The sequence below is a fragment of the Pleurodeles waltl genome, chromosome 1_2 (assembly GCF_031143425.1).
Source record: "Pleurodeles waltl isolate 20211129_DDA chromosome 1_2, aPleWal1.hap1.20221129, whole genome shotgun sequence".
In the NCBI taxonomy this organism is placed as follows: Eukaryota; Metazoa; Chordata; class Amphibia; order Caudata; family Salamandridae; genus Pleurodeles; species Pleurodeles waltl.
The window spans coordinates 1,082,667,817-1,082,691,000 of record NC_090437.1 but is presented as its reverse complement, the minus strand read 5'-3'; the positions used below and the strand labels follow the sequence as shown (position 1 = coordinate 1,082,691,000).

Sequence of the window (23,184 nt, the reverse complement as noted above, 5' to 3'; positions counted from 1 at the left end):
TGCAAGTCTCCTCTGCAACACACCACAATCGTTGCTGTACTTCGCTGGAACGAGAAGCAAAACTGTAACCAGTAGGAGGGCTCCTACTGCAACTTTGTTTCCAAGTTCTGCAAAGACTTCTGCATCCTCTAGAGTCACTGGGACTCTGCCTGCACATAGGAAAGCAAGAAGGAATCTCCCTTTGAGTGAAGGAGTCCCTCCGTTGCGTTCTGCAGGCACCTCAATTATGATGAACGGCTTGTGGATTCTGCTGTCCCAAGGACTCTCCAAGGCTCTGCAACACAGGTGGTGGTTCTGTGGCTTTCCAGAGGTCTGATCTATCTTCCTTGCAGCTGGAAAGTTTGTGGTCCCTCGCCAGAGCTGCTTGGTTGGAACCCCTGTGCACTGCGTCTGCTTGTTGTTGCCAAGGCTTGTTGGCTCTTCAGTCCGAAGACCAAAGACCTAGAAGCTCCGGCCTCCAGCACTCCCCAAGAACGAGGTCCTCTTTGCACTCCTGCGACGTGGGCCTCCCTCTTTGCTGTGCTGCCGAGGCCTCCCTGTGGCTCCCTGTGCCTGCTGCCAGAGGGTCCTGCTACGGGCTCCAATGATTCCTGCTGGCTGTCCTGTGTGCTGAGGGCTGGCCGTAACCTACCTGCAAAGGTTGGGTCACCTGGACCTTACTTGTCCCACAAATCCTGCAAACCATATGCAACGCTTCCCTGCATTTACCAAGGCTTGTTGGTGGTTCCCCTGATCCTTTGGCAACCCGAAGACTGGCGTGGGACAGCTTGTGGACTAGTAGGATCTTCCTACATCACCTGGACTCCATAGCTGTACTTCTTTGTCCACCGTCCTGCAGGAAAGCATCACAGAGAAGGGTGGGCTTTAGCCCTCTTGCACTGACTGGGCACCGCCCGGTGGTCGGGACTCTATCCCCTTTCTCCTTGGGTCCTCTTCTTCCAGAATCCACACCTGGGTTCCACCAACCTGGTCCAGGGGTCTCAACGGCAGCTGGACAACTGAGATCCTCATTGACTCCAGCGAGAGCTTCCAACATGACATCAACCATATGCACCTGGGCTCCCTGGTGTAGGTACTCCACTGTTCTGGGTATCCACAGGTAGTGGTACTATTCCACCTCCCTTGTCCTAACAGGTTTCCTCTGGGTCCTCTGGGAATGGTCCTGAAACGCAAAAACTCCAACCCCAACTTCCCTATTGTTAGAAATGGGGTCTCTACGTGGCAGAGGTATATACCTTTGTTCAAATAGGGATCACAATCCTTGTCAGGGTAAGTCACACACATTCCGAAGTATCCTTTGACCACCCTTTGGTAGCTTGGCACTAAGCAGTCAGGCTTAACTTAGAAGGCAATGTGCAAAGTATTTGTACAATAAATCATGCAATAACACAGTGAGGACACCACAAGAAGACACCACACAGGTTTAGGCAAATATAGGATATTTATCTGTTTAAATTAAGGTCAAAACAATCAAGATATGAAAATCACAAGGTGAAATATCACTTTTGTAATGATAAGAAGAGTCTTAAGTTCTTAAAAGCAACAATGGTCTCTTGCAAGCACAAAGTACCTGGTTTGTGTCAAAATTACACGCACAAAGACCGCAGTGGAGGAGATGCGTGGAAAATGAAGGTTGTGCTTCGGATTTCCAGGCGCACACAGATGATGCGTTGATTCCTTTCCATGCGGCAAGGGCTTTGTGTCGAATTCTGCCACTCAGGCTTGAAACTTCTTTGCAATGCGGCGTCTTTTGACACCCAGGGACAATGCGTGGAAATCCTGGAAGTGCTGGGCGAAGTCACAGGTGCTGCGTCGATCCGGTAGGCGATGCAGGGAAGTTTCTGTTGCAAGCCTGGCGCTGCATCAATTCCACTCGCAGGAAGTCGGGCTACATCGTCCCCTTTCAGTACAATCCTGTCTGCCAGGATCCAAGTAGGGGGGTCAGCAGTCCATTGTGTGAGGCCAGGCCACTGTCCTTTGAAATGTGTCAGCCCTCCACCCTTCCAGCCCAGGAAGACCCATTCAGTATGCAGATGTGTGCAGGTGTGACTGAGCATCCTGTGTTTGTGGTTGTTTGGGTGAAATGCACAAGGGAGCTGTCAAAGATGTGGATTGGAGACGGGCTGTAAGGCACAGAAGGATTTTAAGTGTAGAGAGATGCTCACTTTCTAAAAGTGGCATTTCTAAAATACTAATATTAAATCCAACCTCACCAGTCAGCAGGATTTTGTATTACCATTCAGGCCATACTAAATATGACCTGTTTACCCCTTTTTAATCAGAATCTACCACTCAAACAGTTTATGAGAGTAGCCCTAATGTTAGCCTATGAAAGGAGCAGTTCTCACAGCTGTGGAAAACGAATGTAGGAGTTCTCCACTACCAGGATACATAAAACACAGAGATATATGTCCTGCCTTTTACCTACATAGCACCCTGCCCTCTTGGTTACCTAGGGCCTACCTTAGGGGTGACTTATATGTAGAAAAAGGGGAGTTTAAGGGTTGGAAAGTATTTTTAAATGCCAATTCAAAGTGTCAGTGAAACTGCACACACAGGCCTTGCAATGCCAGGTCTGAGACATGGTTAAGGGGCTACTTATGTGGGTGGCACAACCAATCCTGCAGGCCCACTAGTAGCATTCTCTCTAAAGTCCCTGGGCACGTGTAGTGCACTTTACTAGGGACTTACAAATAGATCAAATATGCCAATTGGGTGTGAACCAATGTTACCATGTTTTAGGGTGAGAGCATATGCACTTTAGCACTGATTAGCAGTGGTAAAATGCGCAGAGTCCTTAAGCCAGCAAAGACAGTGTCAAAAAAATGGAGGGAGACAGGCAAAAAGTTTGGGGTGACCACCCTAAGGCTGTCAGGTCTAACACTTATTTTAGTCTTAGACACTGACTCAAGATTTCTACTCACAGGGGTGCCTGGGGAGTCCTACATGCTTACCTTTTGAGTTTTAGTATTTCCCCAATCTTAAGGGTCCTTGGGTGGTAGTGTGGGTTGGGAGTGAGTTTTGCATTCCATTTGTTAGTTCATAGTTTGCCCACCATAGCCTGCGGTGCACATACACAATCAAGAGGGGATGAGGAGACCCATTCAAATACCCCGACAACACCATTTCCATTCTGTACTGACCTTTTTTAATAGCTAAAGTGTTTCTACATTTGATGTTCAGTGTCACTGAGTTTTATCTTCTTCAATAAATACCTATCAGCCACTACTTGGCAAGTACTTCCCGCCTGTTGCTGTGCACCTTCAATAAAGTACTCGGGCCCCTGCACAGCGCACTTACTAAAAGAACGATAAGCAGTGTAACAATATGCTTTTGGGACTGTATCATGTCTGAATGTATAGTTTCAGTGCTATTCATCAGCAAAGAAATTTGTTATGTTTTTATAAGATCAGATACTATTATTAAATGCACACCTCCTTACCAGCTAAGTACCTGCCCCCTCTTACACCTGGTGCCAGCTGATACCTTGAAATACGCCATCTGTAACTTTACTTAAGCTAGACTTTTGTAGGCTTTGCATGCAGTTGGCCTATGAATTGTTTCTATTTGAGAGGCTGAATTTGACCAAATAAGTTCTGTTGTAGGGGATCTCCGTTGATAGCAATAAACACTGAATAGCCCCACCCATATCTGGGGACCCCGGAGCATTTCTTCACAATATATCTTCTTAAGTGTAATGTTTGCCTTTCTTCAGGAAGGCATGTAGAGTCACTCAAGAAAGAAAACATTATACAGCCTAAAGGAGCAGCCTACAATGGCCCAATTCGGGCCAGAAGAATTATATATGTGGATAATGTCATGATGTTTTGGTAAAACTGCATAAATGCCTTTCACAAACCCTTTTTTGATAGAATAGAGACATGAAGTAAAGTAGGACAGTGTAGCCCATAGGCCAGAGGTTCCCAAACTTTTTCGACCCATGGCTCCCTTGGCATATTGGCCATTGGCCACAGCTCCCCATTTTGTTACTTTTTTGGGGCGGGTTGGTGAATGTAAGCCCGGCCTCAGGAGTACTTCCATTTTTATTCCTGAAAATAATTGGGATGAAGCTGATGAAGGTATTATAATCATTGATGTAACAGAATAAAAATATAATATCAGTTATTTAATTTAAAAAGTTGGTTAAGTGAGGGGTTGTACTATGGAAAGACCTGTGGAGAGTTAAGAGGTACTGCTAGCGCATGATTCCATTGTAGGTAGCAGTAAACATTTCCTAATCATCCTTTATGTGTCTGTGAGGTGTTGACATGTGCAGATGGAGCTGTCCCCCCGGACATCCCCTAATTTGGAGATGCCAATGATGTCCCGGGCTTGGAAGCCCTTCTATTTTACTGTGCCCAAGCCAGTTTCTGTCCCAAAGCAGTGTTTCAAACTTTGGTACACCATGCCTTGATCCACTTTAATGATGCTTGGTGCCAGCTTGATATCGATGTCTGTGTTGCGGGTGAGTGGGCGGTGTGGGTGTATGGGCAATAGAGTAGGTCAAGGGTAATGTGTTGTTCGAGAGCCCAAAGCTCTACAGCTATTGCAGGATCTTTCTTATCTGCAAAGAGTCAGTTGTTAATTAGCACCATCTGACTTGCAGACTACTCACTCACTTCTTGGGTACAAATGATCATTTGCCTTCTTGTTTATGAGGTAAGGTTCATGGGATCTGGAAGTGAATGGACATGGGGAGAAGGGAGTGCTTATTTTTCATTGAACTGTGCATTTCCAAGGGCTCCATTTTTATTTAATTTTTTAAGTTGAACAGTAATGATCTGTGCTGCTGCCTGCATGCCCTGGAAATCCTGCGAGCCTGAAGGGGCATTTGGGTTAAGTAGTAAAGGAGACACTGCAATGAGTAACATGTACCAAACAAAACATTCTCTGCTGTACATAAGTGTATGTTGCAAGCCATGCTGGAGTTCAGTGCACTTATAAAGCAGCCCAATCTTCGGCCACATTTCTTTATAATCCAGGGACTCCTGTGTCTTGCAACAGACCTACAGCATACAGAAAGATGCATTGTTTTGTTGTGGTTATGTTTTTTAGGGCCAATTCGGTAAGGATAACTGTATTTCAGTTAGAAATACCACTGCATAATTGTATTGTGCAAAAGAGCGATAAAACACTGTTACTACACGTAGGCACTGCTACAAATTTAAGTCTATTCCTCATCAGAATTGCACTACAATTTCTGAGCACTTCAGTATGTTTTTCAGTCTAAGTTGGATGTTTAAATAAATCTTCACAGTGTTACTGTTTTTGATACATGAATATTGGTGTTTTGATTCTGAATGCAAAAAAAATAGGCACCGTGCAATGGAACAAGGTGTTGGTGTAGGAGGTTGGCCTGGTTTGTATGGGTACCTTGGGTACTTACACCTTATACCAGATCCAGTTATCCCTTATTTGTGGTGTTCTAAAAAGATTAAGGTATTTATTTGGCTGACACAGTACCAAAAATATCCTAGAGACACTACTCCTTCTGGAGGTAAGTATTATACACAATATATACACTAGACACCAAAATTAGACAAGTAAGTACTCATAGAACAATGCTATAGAATGCAATGGGGGAAAATAGGTCTAGGGGCAACATAATCCATATACTAAGAAAGTGGAATGCGAATCACAAATTCCCCCCTAGACAAGTGTAGTGTGTGCAGAATCACTGGGAGAGTAAGAATACAGTAAAGGTAAGTAAATTACCCCACCCCAGAACCTAGAAAAGCAGGAGTAAAGTACTACAAGTTTCCTTAGACACACTACACCTCGTGATTGCGATGTTGCAGTAACCAACCAAGTCTGCAAACAACAACTGCTAGATTCCTGGACCTGAAGACCTGCAAGAGAAAGGGACCAAGTCCAGAAGTCGAAAGAATTTCCAGGAAGGGCAGGAGCCCCTGCCAACCCCGAAGAGGGTGCAAAAGAAGAGTCCCTGGTTAGTCGAAGACTGCAGGAATGCACCCTAGGAAGATGCCAGCGGGTTCCTGCATGATGCGAAGGATGTCCAACGACGTGAAAATGGATGCAGACATGATTTCGTGTTGGAAGCCGCCAACAAGCCTTGGTTATGACAAAAGTGCGTTTTGCGTCAAAAATGGTACTGGGGGCCTCAACTCAGTGTGAGGAGGAAGAGGGGAGTCTCAGCACTTTAGATAGCCCTCAGGATGCCAGGCAGCACCCACGGGAGTCCCAGGACATGGGGACAAAGGAAGTGCAAAATGCGGTTGGTGCTGCACAACAAAGGAAAGTCCCACGCCGCCGGAGAAAAAGTCAGCGAGTTAAGCGTCGCAGGATGGAGTGCTGGAGACCTGGGCCAGGCTGTGCACAAAGGAATTTTGCAAATAGTGCACAGAGGCCTCAGGAAGTGAAGAAGACTCAGTACACAGGGGTGCCGTCGCTCTCAGGGAAGGCAAGGTCTTACCTCCTCCAAATTGCATCAGCAGGACCTCAGGACAGTCTATGTCGATGATGTCCACCCTCTGTGTCCTTAGGAGCATGCTCGGCGTTGTGAAATGAGTCCAAGAGTACCGATCGTCGTCTTGGAAGGTGCCTGCATGAGCAGGGAAGTGACTCCGTCACCCCACAGGAGATTTCCTCGGTCCTTCTGTTGCAGGGTGAAGACAGGGAGCCCTCAGAGCGTGCACACTGTGTAAAGTGTTGCAGTTGCTGGCTGAAGCTGAAGTTGCAGAGGAAAACTATCCCTTGTGGATACTTTGTGGCTGTTACAGCGGTTCCTGAAGCAGGCTGCGGTTGATCCAAGGTCAAGGGATGAATTAGTAGTTGCAGAGGATGCCTGAAGGAAACTTGCAAGCAGAATCTGAAGAAAATCCACAGGAGAAACCCTAAATAGCCCTGAGAGGGGGATTGGCTACCTTATCAGGAAAGGACCTATCAGGAGGGGTCTCTGATGTCACCTGCTGGCACTGGTCACTCAGAGCCCTCCAGTGTGCCCCCACACCTTGCAAAGCACACTGGAGGAGCTCTGGGCACCACCCTTAGGGTGGTGATGGACAGGGTAGTGGTCACTCCCCTTTCCTTTGTCCAGTTTCACACCAGAGCAGGGGACAAGGGGTCCCTGAACCAGTGTAGATTGGTTTATGCAGGGAGGGCACCATCTGTGCTCTTCAAAGCATTTCCAGAGGCTGGGGAAGGCTACCCCTCCCCAGCCTGTAACACCTATTTCCAAAGGTAGAGGGTGTAACACCCTGCTCTCAGAGGAAATGCTTTGTTCTGCCTTCCTGGAACTGGGCTGCCCAGACCCCAGGAGGGCAGAACCCTGTCTGTGTGGTGGCAGCAGCTGTGTGTTACTGGCATATTGTGTAGTGATGTGGAGTGAAGTGGCATACAATGGAATAGCCTGAGTTACGATGGTATAGAATGTAGTGTTGTACAGTGGAATATGGTATATAGAAGAATACAGTACAGTGAAGTAGCATACAGTAGAATAGCGTAGAGTGCAGTGGCGTACAGTGGAGTGGGGTAGAGTGGAGCATCATAGAGTTGAATAGCACAGAGTTCAGTAGCATACAGTGTAGTTACATACAGAGGAATAATGTACAGTGGAGTGGTGTGCAGTGAAGTGGGGTACAGTGGAATGGCGTTGAGTGGAGTAGCGTAAAGTGGTGTGTTGTAGAGTGCAGCGACAGAGTAGGATGACATACAGAAGAATAGCGCACAGTGGAATAGCGAAGAGTGGAGTGGCACAGAATGGAGTGTTTTACAGTGTAGTAGCACACAGTGGAGTATTGTAGAGTGCAGTGGCATAGAGTGGACTGACCACAGAGCAGTGGCATACAACAGAATAGTATAGAGTGGAGTGTTGTAGTGTGGAGTGGCGTAGAGTGTAATAGCCTATAGTGAAGTGGCATATGGTACAGTGGCTGGGAGTGGTGTAGAGGGGAGTGGCATACAGACGAATAGCATACAGTAGAGTAGCATACATTGGAATAACACACAATGGAGTAGCATACAGTGGAGTGGCATACAGTGGAGTGCCGTAGTTTGGAAAAGCATATAGTGGAGTGGCGTACAGTGGAGTGTGGTAAAGTGAAGTGGCATAGAAGCGAATAGTGCAGAGTGGAATACCGTAGAGTGAAGCAGCATAGAGTGTATTGATGTGGAGTGGAATAGTGTATAGTAGAGAGGTGTACATGGCAGTGGGGTAGAGTGGAATGGCGTACAGTGGTGTGGTGACATTGGAGTTGCGTACAGTGGAATAGCATAGAGTGGACTGCCGTAGATTGGGGCAGCGTACAGTGGACTGGCATACACTAGATTGGCATAGCGTGAAGGAGCCTAGAGTGTAGTGTGGGTGACGTGGTTTATAGTAGGGATAACATAGAGTACTGTGTCACACAGTGGAGTTGCATACAGTAGTGCAGTGTAGAGTGGATTGGTGTACAGTGTAGTGGCAAAGACTGGAATGTTAAACAGCAGAGTGGCATACTGTGGACTAGTATGCAGTAGAGAGGTGTACAGTGCAGTGGCATAGAGTGGAACATGGTAGAGTGGACTTGCGTACCTTGAAATAGCATAGAGTGAAGTGCCATAGAGCGGAGTGGCATATAGTGGAGTGGTGTACAGTAGACTGACATATAGTACAGTGAGTTTGAGTGTAGTGGCGTAAGGCTGAACAGCCTAGATTGGTGTACAGTGGAGTGGCGTAAAGTGGAGTGGGATACAAAGGAATAGCATATAGTAAAGTGGCGTACAGTGAAATGTCATAAAGTAACGTGGTTTACAGTGGGTAATATAGAGTAGTGTTGTACAGTGGAGTTACATACACTGGTACAGTGTGGAGTAGACTGGCATACAGTGGCTATCATACAGTGTAGTGGTGTACAGTGTAGTGGCATAGAGTGATGTGTAGCATAGTGGACTGCTGTACAGTGGAGTAGCATAGAGTTTAGTGGCATAGAGTGGAATGGTATAGAGTGGATTGGTGCAGAGTGGTGTGAAGTACAGTGTAGTGGCGTAAAGTCAAATAGCGTAGAGTGGAGTGGCGTGGAATGGCGTGATGTACAGTGTAGTTTATACAGTGGAATAGCGTATACGGTTGTGGGTAGAGTGGAGTGGCATTAAGTGGATTAACATAGAGTGCAGTGGTGTACAGTTGAGTAGGGTACAGTCGAGTAGCATAGACTGAAATGAGGTACAGTGTAGTGACATATAGTGAAATAGCGTAGACTGGAGTGGCGTACAGTGGAATGGCGTATGGTGGAATACTGTAGGGTGCAGCGTTGTAGAGTCGAGCAGGGTAGAATGTTGTGGTGGTAGAATGTAGTGAGGTACAGTGTTATAGTGTACTGTGAAGTGATGTAGAGTGGAGTGTTGTACATTTGTAGGAAGCTGGCTCTCTATATGGTGCACTAAAATGAAGAACACTGTGCAGAGAGTCCAAAGGCACAGGGCCTCATTGCGATCTTGCTGTTCTTTAGGCAAGACCGATGCTGTGGCAGCCACCAAAACACTACCATTTTGGTGGTCATCCAACTGACGTATTATGACCTAGACCACCAAAAATCAGCCACATTTCCGAAACCGCCAGGACACTGGCATGTGGAAAAGAGCTGGTCCCGCCAACAGCATCCACCACTCCAACACAAATACACCCACCAGATTACAATACAAAATCTGCACAGCGGTTCTTCCATGGCGGTAAAACATTGGCAGTGCGAGCCACTGTGGTCAGAAACCACCACTGACAGAACACAACACCATATTGGAAAGTTTGAATACCACACACCTGACACACATCCACATACCAGACACACCTAAACACTGCACTATATAACATACCCTCACAGAACACACAATCCTTTGAAACTAAAACACCATATAGAGAGACTGAGAGCAGGCACATACACAGAGGTAGCACCGTGACACTATAGGCACACACACATCACACATCTAATAAACACAACACACACAATCACCACACACATTCCGCTACAATCGCCCATCCTTCACAACACACCACCCACACCCCATCATTCACCGAGCACTGCACCCTTTCATACACAACACACCCCGACACCGTAAACACAATCTCAAACATGTCCCCACAAAAGTACACAAGATTCACTGATGATGAGTTGAGGGACACGGTGGATGAAATTGTCAGGGTAGAGCCACAACTGTTTGGAGCACAGGTCCAACTAACATCAATTGGCAGGAAAACTGAGTTATCACAATGAATAGTTGACCAGGTCAACTCAGTGAGCAGCCTTCCACGTACAAGAGACAACATCAGGAGGAGGTAGAACGACCTACGGGGATGTGTGTTCCATTGCATCAAGATTCCAAATAGCCATGCATAAGATTGGTGGTGGGCCCACACCTCCTCCCCCACAGTTCAGATCTTGGAAGGAAAAGGTCTTGGAGATACTGCATCCTGTGAACCTGAGTGGAATACCTGGGGGACTGGAGTCTGGTAAATACCACAACATCAACGTCACACAATTGTTGTGTCCTGCATGCAACCTCACCCACAAGTACCCCATAAGTCACTGATATTTCCACTGCACCTACCTGCCAGTCAACCAATGCCCCTCTCCTGCATGCCTAATCCTATCACTACGACTCCCACAGTGCACCAAACCATTAATGCTAAACCTGCAATGTGCACATTAGGTCACATTTCATGGAGAAATGTCATGCATGTATGACTACTGTACAACCTACACCATCTAGAATGTACGACAAAGGACCAATGCATGGCAATGACAGCAATGGCACACCACAATAGGAAGAAAGGCAAAACACAGCAACAGGCCTGTAACTATTCAAAATGGAAACTGATCCATGAGTTTGGAAAAGTAGAATGCCAGATTCCATGCACACAAACAAAATCCAGAGACAGGAGTAATAGCCTTACATACCCACATACTCTGTTCCCTATGGGACATTATGGGGAAATGTTCAGCCATAATATGAGACTACTACAATACCCGACTACACACCAGGTACCGGAGTCTATTTGTCATGTCAAGTACCGTATTTACAGAAACCCATTTGCAGTGCCATATGTACCAAACATTGATGAAGGAACATAACATGGAGTATGGCACTCCTGTCACAGACTCCTATGTACCACCAAGCTATGTTGTGCAGCAACCAACATTGTCATTGCTGGGAATCATTCTAAGCCATCGTCTGTATCCCACAAAGAGGGTACCAAACACACTTTCTTAACAGAACTCTATGTCTCACTCCATCAACAGGTAACCCTGCCATTGCCACCATGGAGAGGATACCAGACACTGCCAGCCCTCCTCAAGATGAAGGCCCCAATAAGGACAACACCCCTGGATGTCTGGAAAGTGATGACCTACTTTGCCGATTCGGGACATCTGGTCAGTCAACAACTTCTAGTCTCACCCTGCCCACATCAGTTCCCCACACCTCAGTTGCTCAAACATCACCTGTACGTGGTGGTCGTGACCACCATTTTCTGCAGTCTTGCTCACTTGACTCCTGGCACTGTTGCAAGCTGTCATTATAAGATTCAAAATAGACCTCCACTATGTGAGCTGCTGTGTAATGCCTCTGGGAGCCATCATGCCATGTCCTGCAGGTGAAAGGGCCCCTGCCTTCACACATAAAGAGCTGAAAAAGCTTGTGGAGAAGGTCCTATCCCTGTATGGACAGCTATATGGGGCACCAGAGGAACAGGTGAGTCCAATGCCCCAGTAATGTGTGGTTGGTGTTGTGTGTGACAGTGAGTTGACCATGTGAACTGTTCTTGGTGTAGATGCATGCATGTGGCATACCGTACAAGTGTGTGGGCAGGGAGGATGAGTATGTGTGCTCACTAGATGAGACAGTTGTGTTGTGTCAACTACTGTTGGTATGATGCATGTGTACATGACTTTCGCCTTTTATCTGTGTCATCCATGCAGGTGAACGCCCATCAGAAGAAAGAGATCTGGTGTGCCATTGCCAAGCAAGTGCGGACCCTAAGGGTCCACAGCTGGCAGAGCACCCATTGCAAACAAGGGGAGGACCTCAGATGAGGGAGGAACTGAGATGCTGGGCCCTGAAGACCGCAGAGGCCCAGCTGGTGATGTCTTCCCATCGAGGGAGGGGTGTCAGCCTGACCCCCCAACGGCCCACATTTTGGCAGTGTCCTACCCTGAGGTGGATGGGCATTTGAGGGCAGCACAACAGCCACAAGGGGTAAGTACTGGCTGTTACCTGGTATTTGGCTTGGTTTGAATGCTGTTGCTGTCTCACTGCACCTTCAGGGACAATGTAGTGGCTGACAAATTTTTCTACCTTAGTGGTAATCAATTGGTTCCACCTTGCTAGTGTATGACATGTGGAGAAGACATCATGGTATGCTATGTGTGAGTTTTAGAATCATGTTTCACGACATCATTCTGACTGCATATGGAAATGCCGTAATGTCAATGGCATGTGTTGCACACCCTGCCATTCCTAAGCCTGTGACCTGGTGTTTCACAATATCCTTTTAGCCTATCCCAGACCCTCCTTCTGCATATGTCCATCAGTGGCTCTTTGGTGATCACCTTTTGTAGCAACAGGTTGAGTCACTTATTTGGTACAGGCACCGAACATTACTTTTTACTGGTACAGGTCTGAACTCCATGTAAGGCTGCCATCTCCTTGACAACACAGATATGGCCTGTCTAGGCCAGTACATATCTGTGATTGTCGATGTAACTCCATTATCCATTTATCTCCATTCAATGGGGTAAGTGAAGTTAGCAACAAAGGGACATTCTACTTTGGGGGTCTGCTTTCAGTATTCGTAATACCATTGCTTTTCAATATGGACATTTCATCTCTGTCCTAATGGGTGGATAACACAGAATGTTTGTGGTTTGTGTTATATATATGTATCATCTGGTGAAGATGTGAGTTGTGGCGTACTGATGGTGCATTTGAGGTGTTGCAGGTGTAGTTTGCTGGTGTTGTGTGTTGTATTTTTGACAGTGCCGGTGCTGTGTGTCTGCAGCTCGGTATGTGTTTTGGTAGTGTTTGTTTGCTGTGGTGTGTGTCCTGAGTCTGTGCGTGTGTGTATAAGGCTGTGTGTGAATATGCATTAGTGTAGGAGTACGTGTATGTGTTGTTCTCGCCACCCGTTCCGTGTGTGCATGTTGTATGTGCATCGCGAGCTTGCCATTATGCAACAGTGACAGGTAAGTGTGTTTACTCACGTTTGCTGCTGTTGTCATCGCTAGGTCCGGGGGTCGTTGTGCGAGCAGGAGCAGCAGGAAGACATGTAGTTCAGGTTCCATTGCAGCTCCAGACGGGTGTGGCTTCCTGAAGGTGGGTGTCTCCATTTATACTGTTGGTTTCTGCCAGGGTTTCTATGTTGGTCCGACCACGGCGGAAACCTTGGCGGTGTGCAACTTCGTAATATGTCCTGAGGTAACATGATCTCCGCCGGCTTGAAGGTGCCTCCCACCGTCCATGGCAGTATGACCGCACTGGCAGTGGATTGGCTGTATTCTGTTGGGAATACCGCCCTGGCCATAATTTGGCAGTCTTCACCTCCACCCTATTATCAGTACAACCGCCACCGCCCAAAATGGCAGTCATGGAGCCGTTAACATCGTAATGACCCCCACAGTCTCTATTTTGAACTCATAATGACACCCTGTGGCAGGGATTCACAATCTGTGTACCGCGGCACCCCAGTGTGCTGTTAAAACTAGCCTGGGCCACCGTGAACAAATATCCCCTCCTGTCCTCGCCATGTGTCGACTTGAAGTCAAGAAGAGATTGGGACAGTTGGGGTGGGCACGTAATGCACAGAAATTTGGCTAAGTGGCAGGATAATTCCTTGGTTTAAATGTGCTTTATGAAGCTCAGTGGCTTCCGTTCTTTTCTCTCACATCCTAATTCACAAAAGACAGGAACATATATCAGTCAAATTTAAAAGCAGACTGTTTCGACCAGTTTCCGAAGTATGTAAGCTACAGCATTTCTGCAGCACTTTTGGATGGAAAAGAACATCAGGAATAATTTAATTTCCTACAAGAAATGCTATTCCCACACCTAGACAATGTAAGTCAATGTGAAACACTACTTTACAAGGAGTCATGCCTTACTGTTTTCATAATTTCCCTCTAATTAGCAGTCATGACTACAAGCTGATGATTTAGCCAACAGAAAAGGCAAAAACTTGGTGAAAAAGTTGACAGATGGATGCTAGGATCAGCTGTAAATACCCATAATTCTACAACACAACTTAATCATTTTCCAGTCAGTAGGCAAATGGCACAACTTACCAAATGTGCACAGACTTATGATGCACATTTTCATGAATTAGGTTTGTGAAAAGTTGCACATATAGGTTACGTAACGGAGGAAAGAACAATTCACAGTGCAGTGTTCAAAGGTCGCCATGTAATAAACAGGTGTGTTTTTCCTGCACAGCATATGCGGCTTACAGTTTTTCAATTAACCTTTATGTCTCCAATTCATTTCCCAACTGTAGGAAAGTACCATCTTCCTTAGCATGTTACCCCCATTTTTACCTGTATGTCAGTTTGTTTTTGCCTGTCTCACTGGGATCCTGCTGGTCAGGACCCCAGTGCTCATAGTTATGGCCTAATGTGTGTGTCTGTATAGTGCTTGACTGTGTGACTGAGGCTCTTCTGACCAGAACCTCAGTGCTTATGCTCTCTCTGCTTTTAAATTTGTCACGGTAGGCTAGTGACTTCATTTACCAATTTCAATTGGTACAATGGACCCCCCTTATAAGTCCCTAGCATATGGTACCTAGGTACCCAGGGCATTGGGGTTCCAGGAGATCCATATGGGTTGCAGCATTTCTTTTGCCACCCATAAATAGCTCAGAGAAACCCTTACACAGGACTGCCATTGCAGCCTACGTCAAATAGTGCACACACTATTTCACAGCCATTTTCACTGCACTTAAGTAACTTGTAAGTCATCTATATGTCTTACCTTCACTTGCTGAAGGTTAGATGCAACATTACTAAGTGTGAGTGCACCCTTGCACCTACAAATGTGCCCCCACATAGTTCAGGGCCATTTCCCGGGTCTTTGTGAGTGCGGGGATGCCATTACACGCGTCCACTACATATAGGGCAATACCTATATGTAGTTCCACTGTGCATCACTTCAATAAACACTACACTCCATGCCACTCCACAATATGCTATTAGACTGTACGCCGCTACAGTCTACCCCTCTACACTCTTTCCTTCTCCAGTCTACAGTATTCCACTCTAGAACACTCCACCCTGTGCCACTGTAATATAAACCATGCCACTCTACACCATTGCAATCTATGCTATTCCACAGTATGCCACTACATTGTACCTGATTCCACTCTACGTCTCTCTACTGCATGCTACTTCACTGTACTGCACTCCACGCTATTTGATGCCATTCCACTCTAAGCCAATCCACTCTACCCTATTCCAGACTACACTATTCCACTGTGTGACACTCCATTGTACACAACTTCACTCTGTCACTTCACTCTATGCAGTTCCACTGTATGCCACTACAATGTACCTCACTCAACTCTATGCCAGTCCACACTACAACATTCCACTGTCTGTCAGTGCAGTTTATGCCACTGCACTGTCTGCCACTATGCTGTACGCCAACCCACTCTACACTATTTTACTATACACAACTCCAGTGGATGGCACTCCACTGTACGCTGCTGTGATGTACGGTATTCCACTGTACGCCACTCCACTGTACACCACTGCACTCTATGCCACTCAACTGCATGCAAGTTTATTCTATGCCACTCCAGTATATGCTACTCCCCTCTACACTACTCCACTCTACGTTATTCCAGTGTATGGAACTCCGTTCTCTCTACATCACTCTATGCTATTTCACTCTATGCTATTCCACCGCACTCCACCGTACACCACTCCACTATATGCTGTTTCACTCCACACCAGTACACTCTGACACTCCGCTGCACGACACTCCGCTATAAATTATTCCACTCCACTCTGCGACTCTCCACTCTACTCTATTGTGCTGTATGCCACTTCACTGTACCTCATTCCATGCCATTCCACCCTACGCCATTGCACTGTACGCTACTCCCCTATACACTGTTACACTCTACAAAACTACACTCTATGCCACTCCAGTCCTTGCCACTCCACTGTAAACTATTCTACTGTATGCCACTCCACTCTATTCAACTCCACTCTATGCCACTCTGTTGTGTAGCTATTTTAGTTATAGCTCCATGCCCTTTATTTTAGCATACTAGGCCTGCCGCTGTGCACTTTAACATAGATATATTTTATTCAGCTTCATTTTATTATTCTTACAACAGCCACTTTTGCGGTCTTGTTTTATTTTACTCTTTCGAGTTTTTTTTGCCTAGGCCAGCACTGCGTTCTCAAACAAGACATTCTTGCTCACTCTGTGCTTCTTTCAAGGCTGTAGTAAGATAGGTTGACGATAAATGTGGTACAAGTTTTGTCTCTGACATTCGTAGAAAAACACACATCCTTACGTAGGGACATTTTCTCAGAACATCAGTTGTTTTATTATGAAAACATTTCCCTGTCCCTTACACGTTAGAGGGAGATACAGCTGCTTATCCAGATTTCACTCCTTTGCTCAGGTATGGGGGATGATGTCTTCCCAAGGGAACCTGAAGGGCAGAATTAGAGCTTAACACGCTGTGCTCTATTATAGCCTAGGTAGGAATTAGTCTATTGATTCTAGTGACAATATGATAGCGTTATTTCTATGCTTTACTCTCCTTGTCACCATTTTAATCTTGTCATGCTGTATCGTCCTGATTATTGCAGCCCCATGCTTTGCTAAGATGCAGTTGCTTCATTAAAACATTATTGAAACATATACTACCTCTGTTTGTCATTGTGTATGTGAGATTAATGTAATTGAGAGAAACGGATGAGACCTGAGTGACCACGGTTTCCCTGAGAAATCAATTATGTCATGCGCTCGGCTGCCCAATCATCCTTGCCCTTGGGTAGAGATGAGGTACTGCTAGTTAGCCGGAGCAAAACCTGGATTAGAGCGACAGATGTCACCTATAGGGGATCAGATTCAGTCTCCCACAACACAGGCGATTCTGCCGATCAAAATCCAGTAGTCTCATTAGAATAATGAGAGCCTACGCAACAACTCCACTATACGTCACTCCACTGTACCACACTCAACTTTATAACACTCCACTTTACTCCACTCCTCTCCACTGTACCCTATTCCATTCTATGCCACTTCGCTGTATCATAATCCGACTCTACTCCACTCCAGTACACTTTCCAACATTCTCCTCCACTCTACTATACCACACTGTACTTAATGACTGTCCACTCGACAGCTGTAAACTTTACATTTAAGTAAAAATATTAAAAATAATGAACCGTTCAATGTTAGTGGAAGAAACAAAGGTTAAATATATGTTATAGTTATGAAATCTTTATCCTTTCTATACAAACCAAACAAACTATAGAAACATTAGAAATTCTAAAGTTACAGTTAGAACTTATATTTAGAATTTACGTAACACTTTCTATTTAATATAAATCGCACACCTCCATACAGTCTTATGGCCTCACTTGCCACACTACGTTAACCCCTCGGGTGCCTTGGACGAGCTGGTCTCACCCTCGGCCATGGTCGCTGTGTGCCGAGGACGAGACCAGCTCGTCCTGCACCTGGCTCATGGAGGGAGAGCCTCCCGCCCACCCTCCCAGGGCAAGGATGGAAGGGGAAACTCTACCCCCTCCCCCAACCCCCCATTGACGTCTAATAACATCAGGTTGGTCACCTTTGATCGCTGTGGAAGCATGCTCCCAGCACGATGCGGAAGAGAAATGCTAAGCATTTCTCTTCCGACCTGAAGGTGGGGGCAGGCAGAGGCATGAATGGACTGTAATAAAGCTGATCAGCCCCTGGGGGGGGAGTAGAAAGCACTAGGCAGCAAGGATTTTTTTTTTTTACAGATGGGGAGCAACCCCTTAGGCAAGGGTTGCTCCCCTGGGGGGGGGGGGGGAATTTGTTTTAGACCATGTCTGCCCACCTTGGGGGCAGATCGGCCTATTGTAATTAGGCCGATCTGCTCCGGGGGTAGGGCAGAAACTTCTAGGCACCAGAGATCATTTTTTTTAGTTTTAGTTTTTTTTTTTTTAGACGTGGGGAGCTACCCCTTAGGAAAGGGTCGCTCCCCTTAAAGGAAAATCTTTTTAGGCCATTTCTGCCCTTATTGTGGGCAGATCTGCCTATTTTTATTAGGACAATCTGCCCCCAAAGGGGGCAGAAATTACTAGGCACCAGGGATTTAATTTTTTTTGTGTCAGTTTCACGCAAGGGGAGCGACCCCTTAGGCAAGGGTCGTTCCCCTAGGGGGCAAATTTATTTTAGGTCATTTCTGCCCACCTTGGGGGAAGATCGGCCTATGTTTATTAGGCCGATGGCAGAAACCACTAGGCACCAGGGATTTTTTTTGCGCCAATTTCACGCTCCCCTGGGAGACCAAATTTATTTTAGACCATTTCTGCCCCCAAGGTGGGCACAAACCACTAGAAACCAGGGATTGGTGTGTGTGTGTGTGTTTTGTTTGGGGGGGCTGTCCCTTGGGCAAGGGTCGCTCACCATGGGGTGATTATTGTTGGCCATCGGCTTTTTTTTGGAAGGCCCATCTGCCCCCAAGGGGGCAGAAAGCCCACCAAAGACAAGGGAAGATTTATTTTTTTTAAAAAGAGGGTCGGGTATGGCCATACCGCCACCTCAAATAAATGGGGCCAAAGTTATTCTGCCCACCGGTGGGCAGATGGGGCAATTACCCCCGATCTACTCCCGGGGTGACAGAAAGACTACTTGATGCCAGGGAATAAAAAAGAAATAGTGGGGTGGTGACTACCAACTAGTATGGGCATGGTTATGTCCCCACCCCAGCTGAAGGGGGTAACAGTCTTTCAGCTCTCCCCCCACACACTCTAACATCTTATCCCATGGCAAGAAAGAGGACATTTGATTATTTTGGGTTTTGTTTTTACATTTGGGCCATGAGAGCTTGGCTAACTCTCAAAATCGCCCCACTTGGAATGGTGAAGGCTGCTCTTTTTGGACTTTGGGACGCTGCCATGTAGAAAAATCCACAAGACCTAGACACATCTGAAAACTAAATATCTGGGTGAGTCTAGGGTGGTGTGCTTCACATGCACCCTGCACCATTTTCTTAACCATAATGCCCTGCAAACCTCCAACTTTGCTGGAAATCACACATTTTTCCCACATTTTTGTGATGAAACCCTTCCAGAATCTGCAGGAATCCACAAAATTCCTACTACCGAGCATTGTCGCATCTATACCGATAAAAATTCTGCCCCACTGGTCAGCCTAAAATAGTTTTTTTTCAAACTGCCCTTTTAGACCCGCTTTGGTTCCCCCTCAATTTCTACATGTTTTGGCTCTTCCCTGTCACAGGCACTTGGCCCACCTACACAAGTGATGTATAATTTTTACTGGGAGACTCAGGGGATCGTTGGGTGGTAGGAAATTTGTGCCAGTGCGATGATCCCACACAGATATGTGGGGAAAATTTGATTTTTTTTAATCTAAATTTGAGGTTTGCTGAACCCTCGGGTGTCTAGTTTTCAGAAATGTTTGGGTTTGGTAGGTTTCCCTATATAGCTGCTGAGCCCAGGACCAAAAACGCAAATGCCTCCTCCCACCGAAAACCCCCACCCCCTTCACCCTACCCCCCCGCACACACACAAAAACAGGTAATTGTTTATTTGATCATTTTGATGTGTCCACATAGTGTTTTGGGGCATCTCCTTTTGCGGCCACTAGGCCTACCCACACAAGTGAGGTACCATTTTTATCAGGAGACTTGGGGGATTGCTGCGTGGTAGGAAATGTGTAGCTCCTCTTAGATTCCAGAACTTTCTGTCACTGAAATGTGAAGAAAAAGTGTTTTTTTCCCCAAATTTTGAGGTTTGCAAAGGATTCTGGGTAATAAAACCTGATGAGAGCCCCACAAGTCACCCATCTTGGATTCCCCTAGGTATCTAATTTTCAAAACTGAACATGTTTGGTAGGTTTCCCTAGGTGACAGCTAAACTAGAGGCCAAACTCTAGAGCTAGGCACTTCGCAAAAAACAGCTCTGTTTTCTTTGGGAAAATATTATGTGTCCACGTTGTGTTTTGTGGGCATTTCCTGTCATGGGCACTAGGCCTACCCACACAAGTGAGGTACCATTTATATCGGGAGACTTGGGGGAACGCTGGGCGGAAAGAATTTTGTGGCTCCTCTCAGATTCCAGAACTTTCTGTCACCGAAATGTCAGGAAAAAATGTTTTTTTGCCAAATTGTGAGGTTTGCAAAGAATTATGGGTAACAGAACCTGGTGAGAGCCCCACAAGTCACCCCATCCTGGATTCCCCTGGGTGTCTGGTTTTCGAAAATGCAAAGGGTTGGTAGATTTCCCTAGGTGCCGGATGAGCTAGAGGCCAAAACTTACAGCTAGACACTTTGCAAAAAACACGTCAGATTTAAATATAAAAATGTGATGTGTCCATGTTGCATTTCCTGTTGCAGGCACTAGGCCTTACCCACACAAGTGAGGTACCATTTTTATCAGGAGACTTGGGTGAACACAGAATAAAAGAACAAGTGTTATTGCCCCTTGTCTTTCTCAACATTTTTTCCTTCCAAATACAGTATAAGACAGTGTGTAAAAAGGACGTCTATTTGAGAAATGCACTGTAATGCACATGCTAATATGGGGACCCCGGAATTCAAAGATGTGCAAATAACCACTGCTTCTCAACACCTTATCTTGTGCCCATTTTGGAAATACAAAGGTTTCCTTGATACCTATTTTTCACACTTTATATTTCAGCAAATGAATTGCTGTATACCCGGTATAGAATAAAAACCCATTGCAAGGTGCAGCTCATTTATTGGCTCTGGGTATCTAGGGTTCTTGATGAACCTACAAACCCTATATATCCCCGCAACCAGAAGAGTCCAGCAGATGTAACGATGTATTGCTTTAAAAAATATGACATTGCAGGGAAACGTTACAGAGTAAAATGTTGAGAAAAATTGCTTTTTTTCCACTTCAGTTTCAATATTTGTTTATTTCAGCTGTTATTTTCTGTAGGAAAGCCTTTTAGGATCTACACAAATGACCCCTTGGTGAATTCAGAATGCTTGGCTTTCCGGGATCCAGCCTTGGTTTCACACCCATTTCTGTCACTAACTGGAAGGAGGCTACAAGCACAAAAAAATAGTAAAAATGGGGTATGTTCCAGTAAAATGCCAAAATTGTGTTGAAAAATGTGGTTTCCTAATTCAAGTCTGCCAGTTCCTGAAAACTGGGAAGATGGTGTTTTTAGCAAAGCAAACACTTTGTTGATGCCGTTTTCAGGGAAAAAAACACAATTCTTCTTCTGCAGCCCTTTTTTCCCATTTGTTAAAAAAAAAAAAAAAAACAATTGCTGTATTTTGGCTAATTTCTTGGTCTCCTCCAGGGGAACCCACAAACTCTGGGTACCTCTAGAATCCCTAGGATTTTGGAAAAAAGGGTGCAAATTTGGCATGGGTAACTTATGTGGACAAAAAGTTATGAGGACCTAAGCACGAACTGCCCCAAATAGCCCAAAAGAGGCCTGGCACCTGAAGGGGAAAAGGCCTGGCAGCAAAGGGGTTAACAGTAACTTGCCCAGTATCCATGCACTTCTTATACCCTTGCCTAGAACATCACTTATACCATGCGAATCATAGCATTCATAATAACTTTTTATGACATCTCAAACAACATCATTTGTGAGAACACAGTGCCTGGCATGCATGTATATACTTATTTCCCAGATAGCAATCAGGAGAAATGCATTTCATTTGGAAATTATTATTGATATGTCAAAATGAGTTTTATGGCTGGGAATAAACAGTTTCTATTTTGTTTATAAAAGATTTGTCTTACATTAGAGAATGTCGAGAATAGGGAAAACTCGGAGTGATTTGCCACGAGACTAAACATTCTGTAAACAGCAGAATGTAATATAATTCCATCTGTTTGGTTTTAAAGGTATTAATTAATCTCCGCAACCCAAATTATGACAGCAGCGATCAGCCAAGCTTCAGCAGCCACCTTGGTTTAATTCAAATTCCACTTCAAGTAAAAGACATTTCTGAATTGGTGAGTAAATACACTTAGATATATATTAGCAGAAGGAATTAATTTCCACAAGTGTTGTATTGACAGTTCTAATAACAGTGGTATGAAAATATTTAGCTAAAAAGAGTAAAGCGAATCTACACATTTGAAATATTTATATTGTATTTTAGCTTATTGAATATTTGAAAAAACGTTTGCTAGCAAGTGTTAGAATTGATGTGACTACACTTTATTAGTTCGTAGCTCTCTCATTACCGTTATGGTCAGGACAAAAATCTATTTACCTAATATACTGAGTAAGAAATGCATTACTATATACTTCGAGCATAAAATGTAAGATGCTTTCACGTGAAATAACTAATGTATGTGTTGTAAAGTGACTGGAACGTGCTCTGAAGACTGGCTAGGCAATCGGTGATTTTAATGAAATTGTACCAATGTGTTGTTTTTTTCTTCATTGTTGTTATGGGAAAAAAAGTCTAATTAAAATCTGTACTTTAGAAGACTAATTTAAATATGTACTTTTGAGTTATCGGTATGACACTAAGAAGGGGGCTGCCATATTCAGTACTTGAAAATTTATAAACGATTCTTAGAAACGATACTTTATTTTATAATAATATGAACTATGATGCAAATGCTGAGACTTTAAACAATGAAAAGAGATGCGGTGAAAATGCATCTTAAATAGTAAAAATATTTTCTCTGAACTAACAGGCATTCGCAAAGCCAACAGAGATGTATTTAACAGGCATGCGGAGCAACAAGAGAGAACGAAGGGTTACTCAAACAAAAGGAGCTATGGGGCCCGGAAATTATTCACATCTCCAAAATGCCATCGGATATTACGGCGCTGATGGACAACCTCTAAAACCAATTGCGCTGGAAGTAGGGGTGTGGCAGCTGCGGCATCGCGCTCAGAAATCTTGCAGTCATTTTAGCTGGATAATAGGCAGCAATTAAGCCCTTTGAAGTGTCCTTTTCTTTCTGAATGTAGCTCAAATTTAAAGGAGGTCAGAAGTAGCAGGTA

At 45.1% G+C, this 23,184-nt stretch overlaps 1 protein-coding gene across 1 annotated transcript in view; it reads left to right on the top strand.

The window, feature by feature from the left end:
* The window catches only part of TBC1D19 (TBC1 domain family member 19), a 921,320-nt gene that overhangs the window by 325,172 nt on the left and 572,964 nt on the right, over window positions 1-23,184 (top strand). The window contains exon 8 of the mRNA XM_069202139.1: window positions 22,065-22,175. Within this exon, the coding sequence (XP_069058240.1) occupies window positions 22,065-22,175 (111 nt within the window). The remainder of the gene's footprint in view (window positions 1-22,064; window positions 22,176-23,184) is intronic.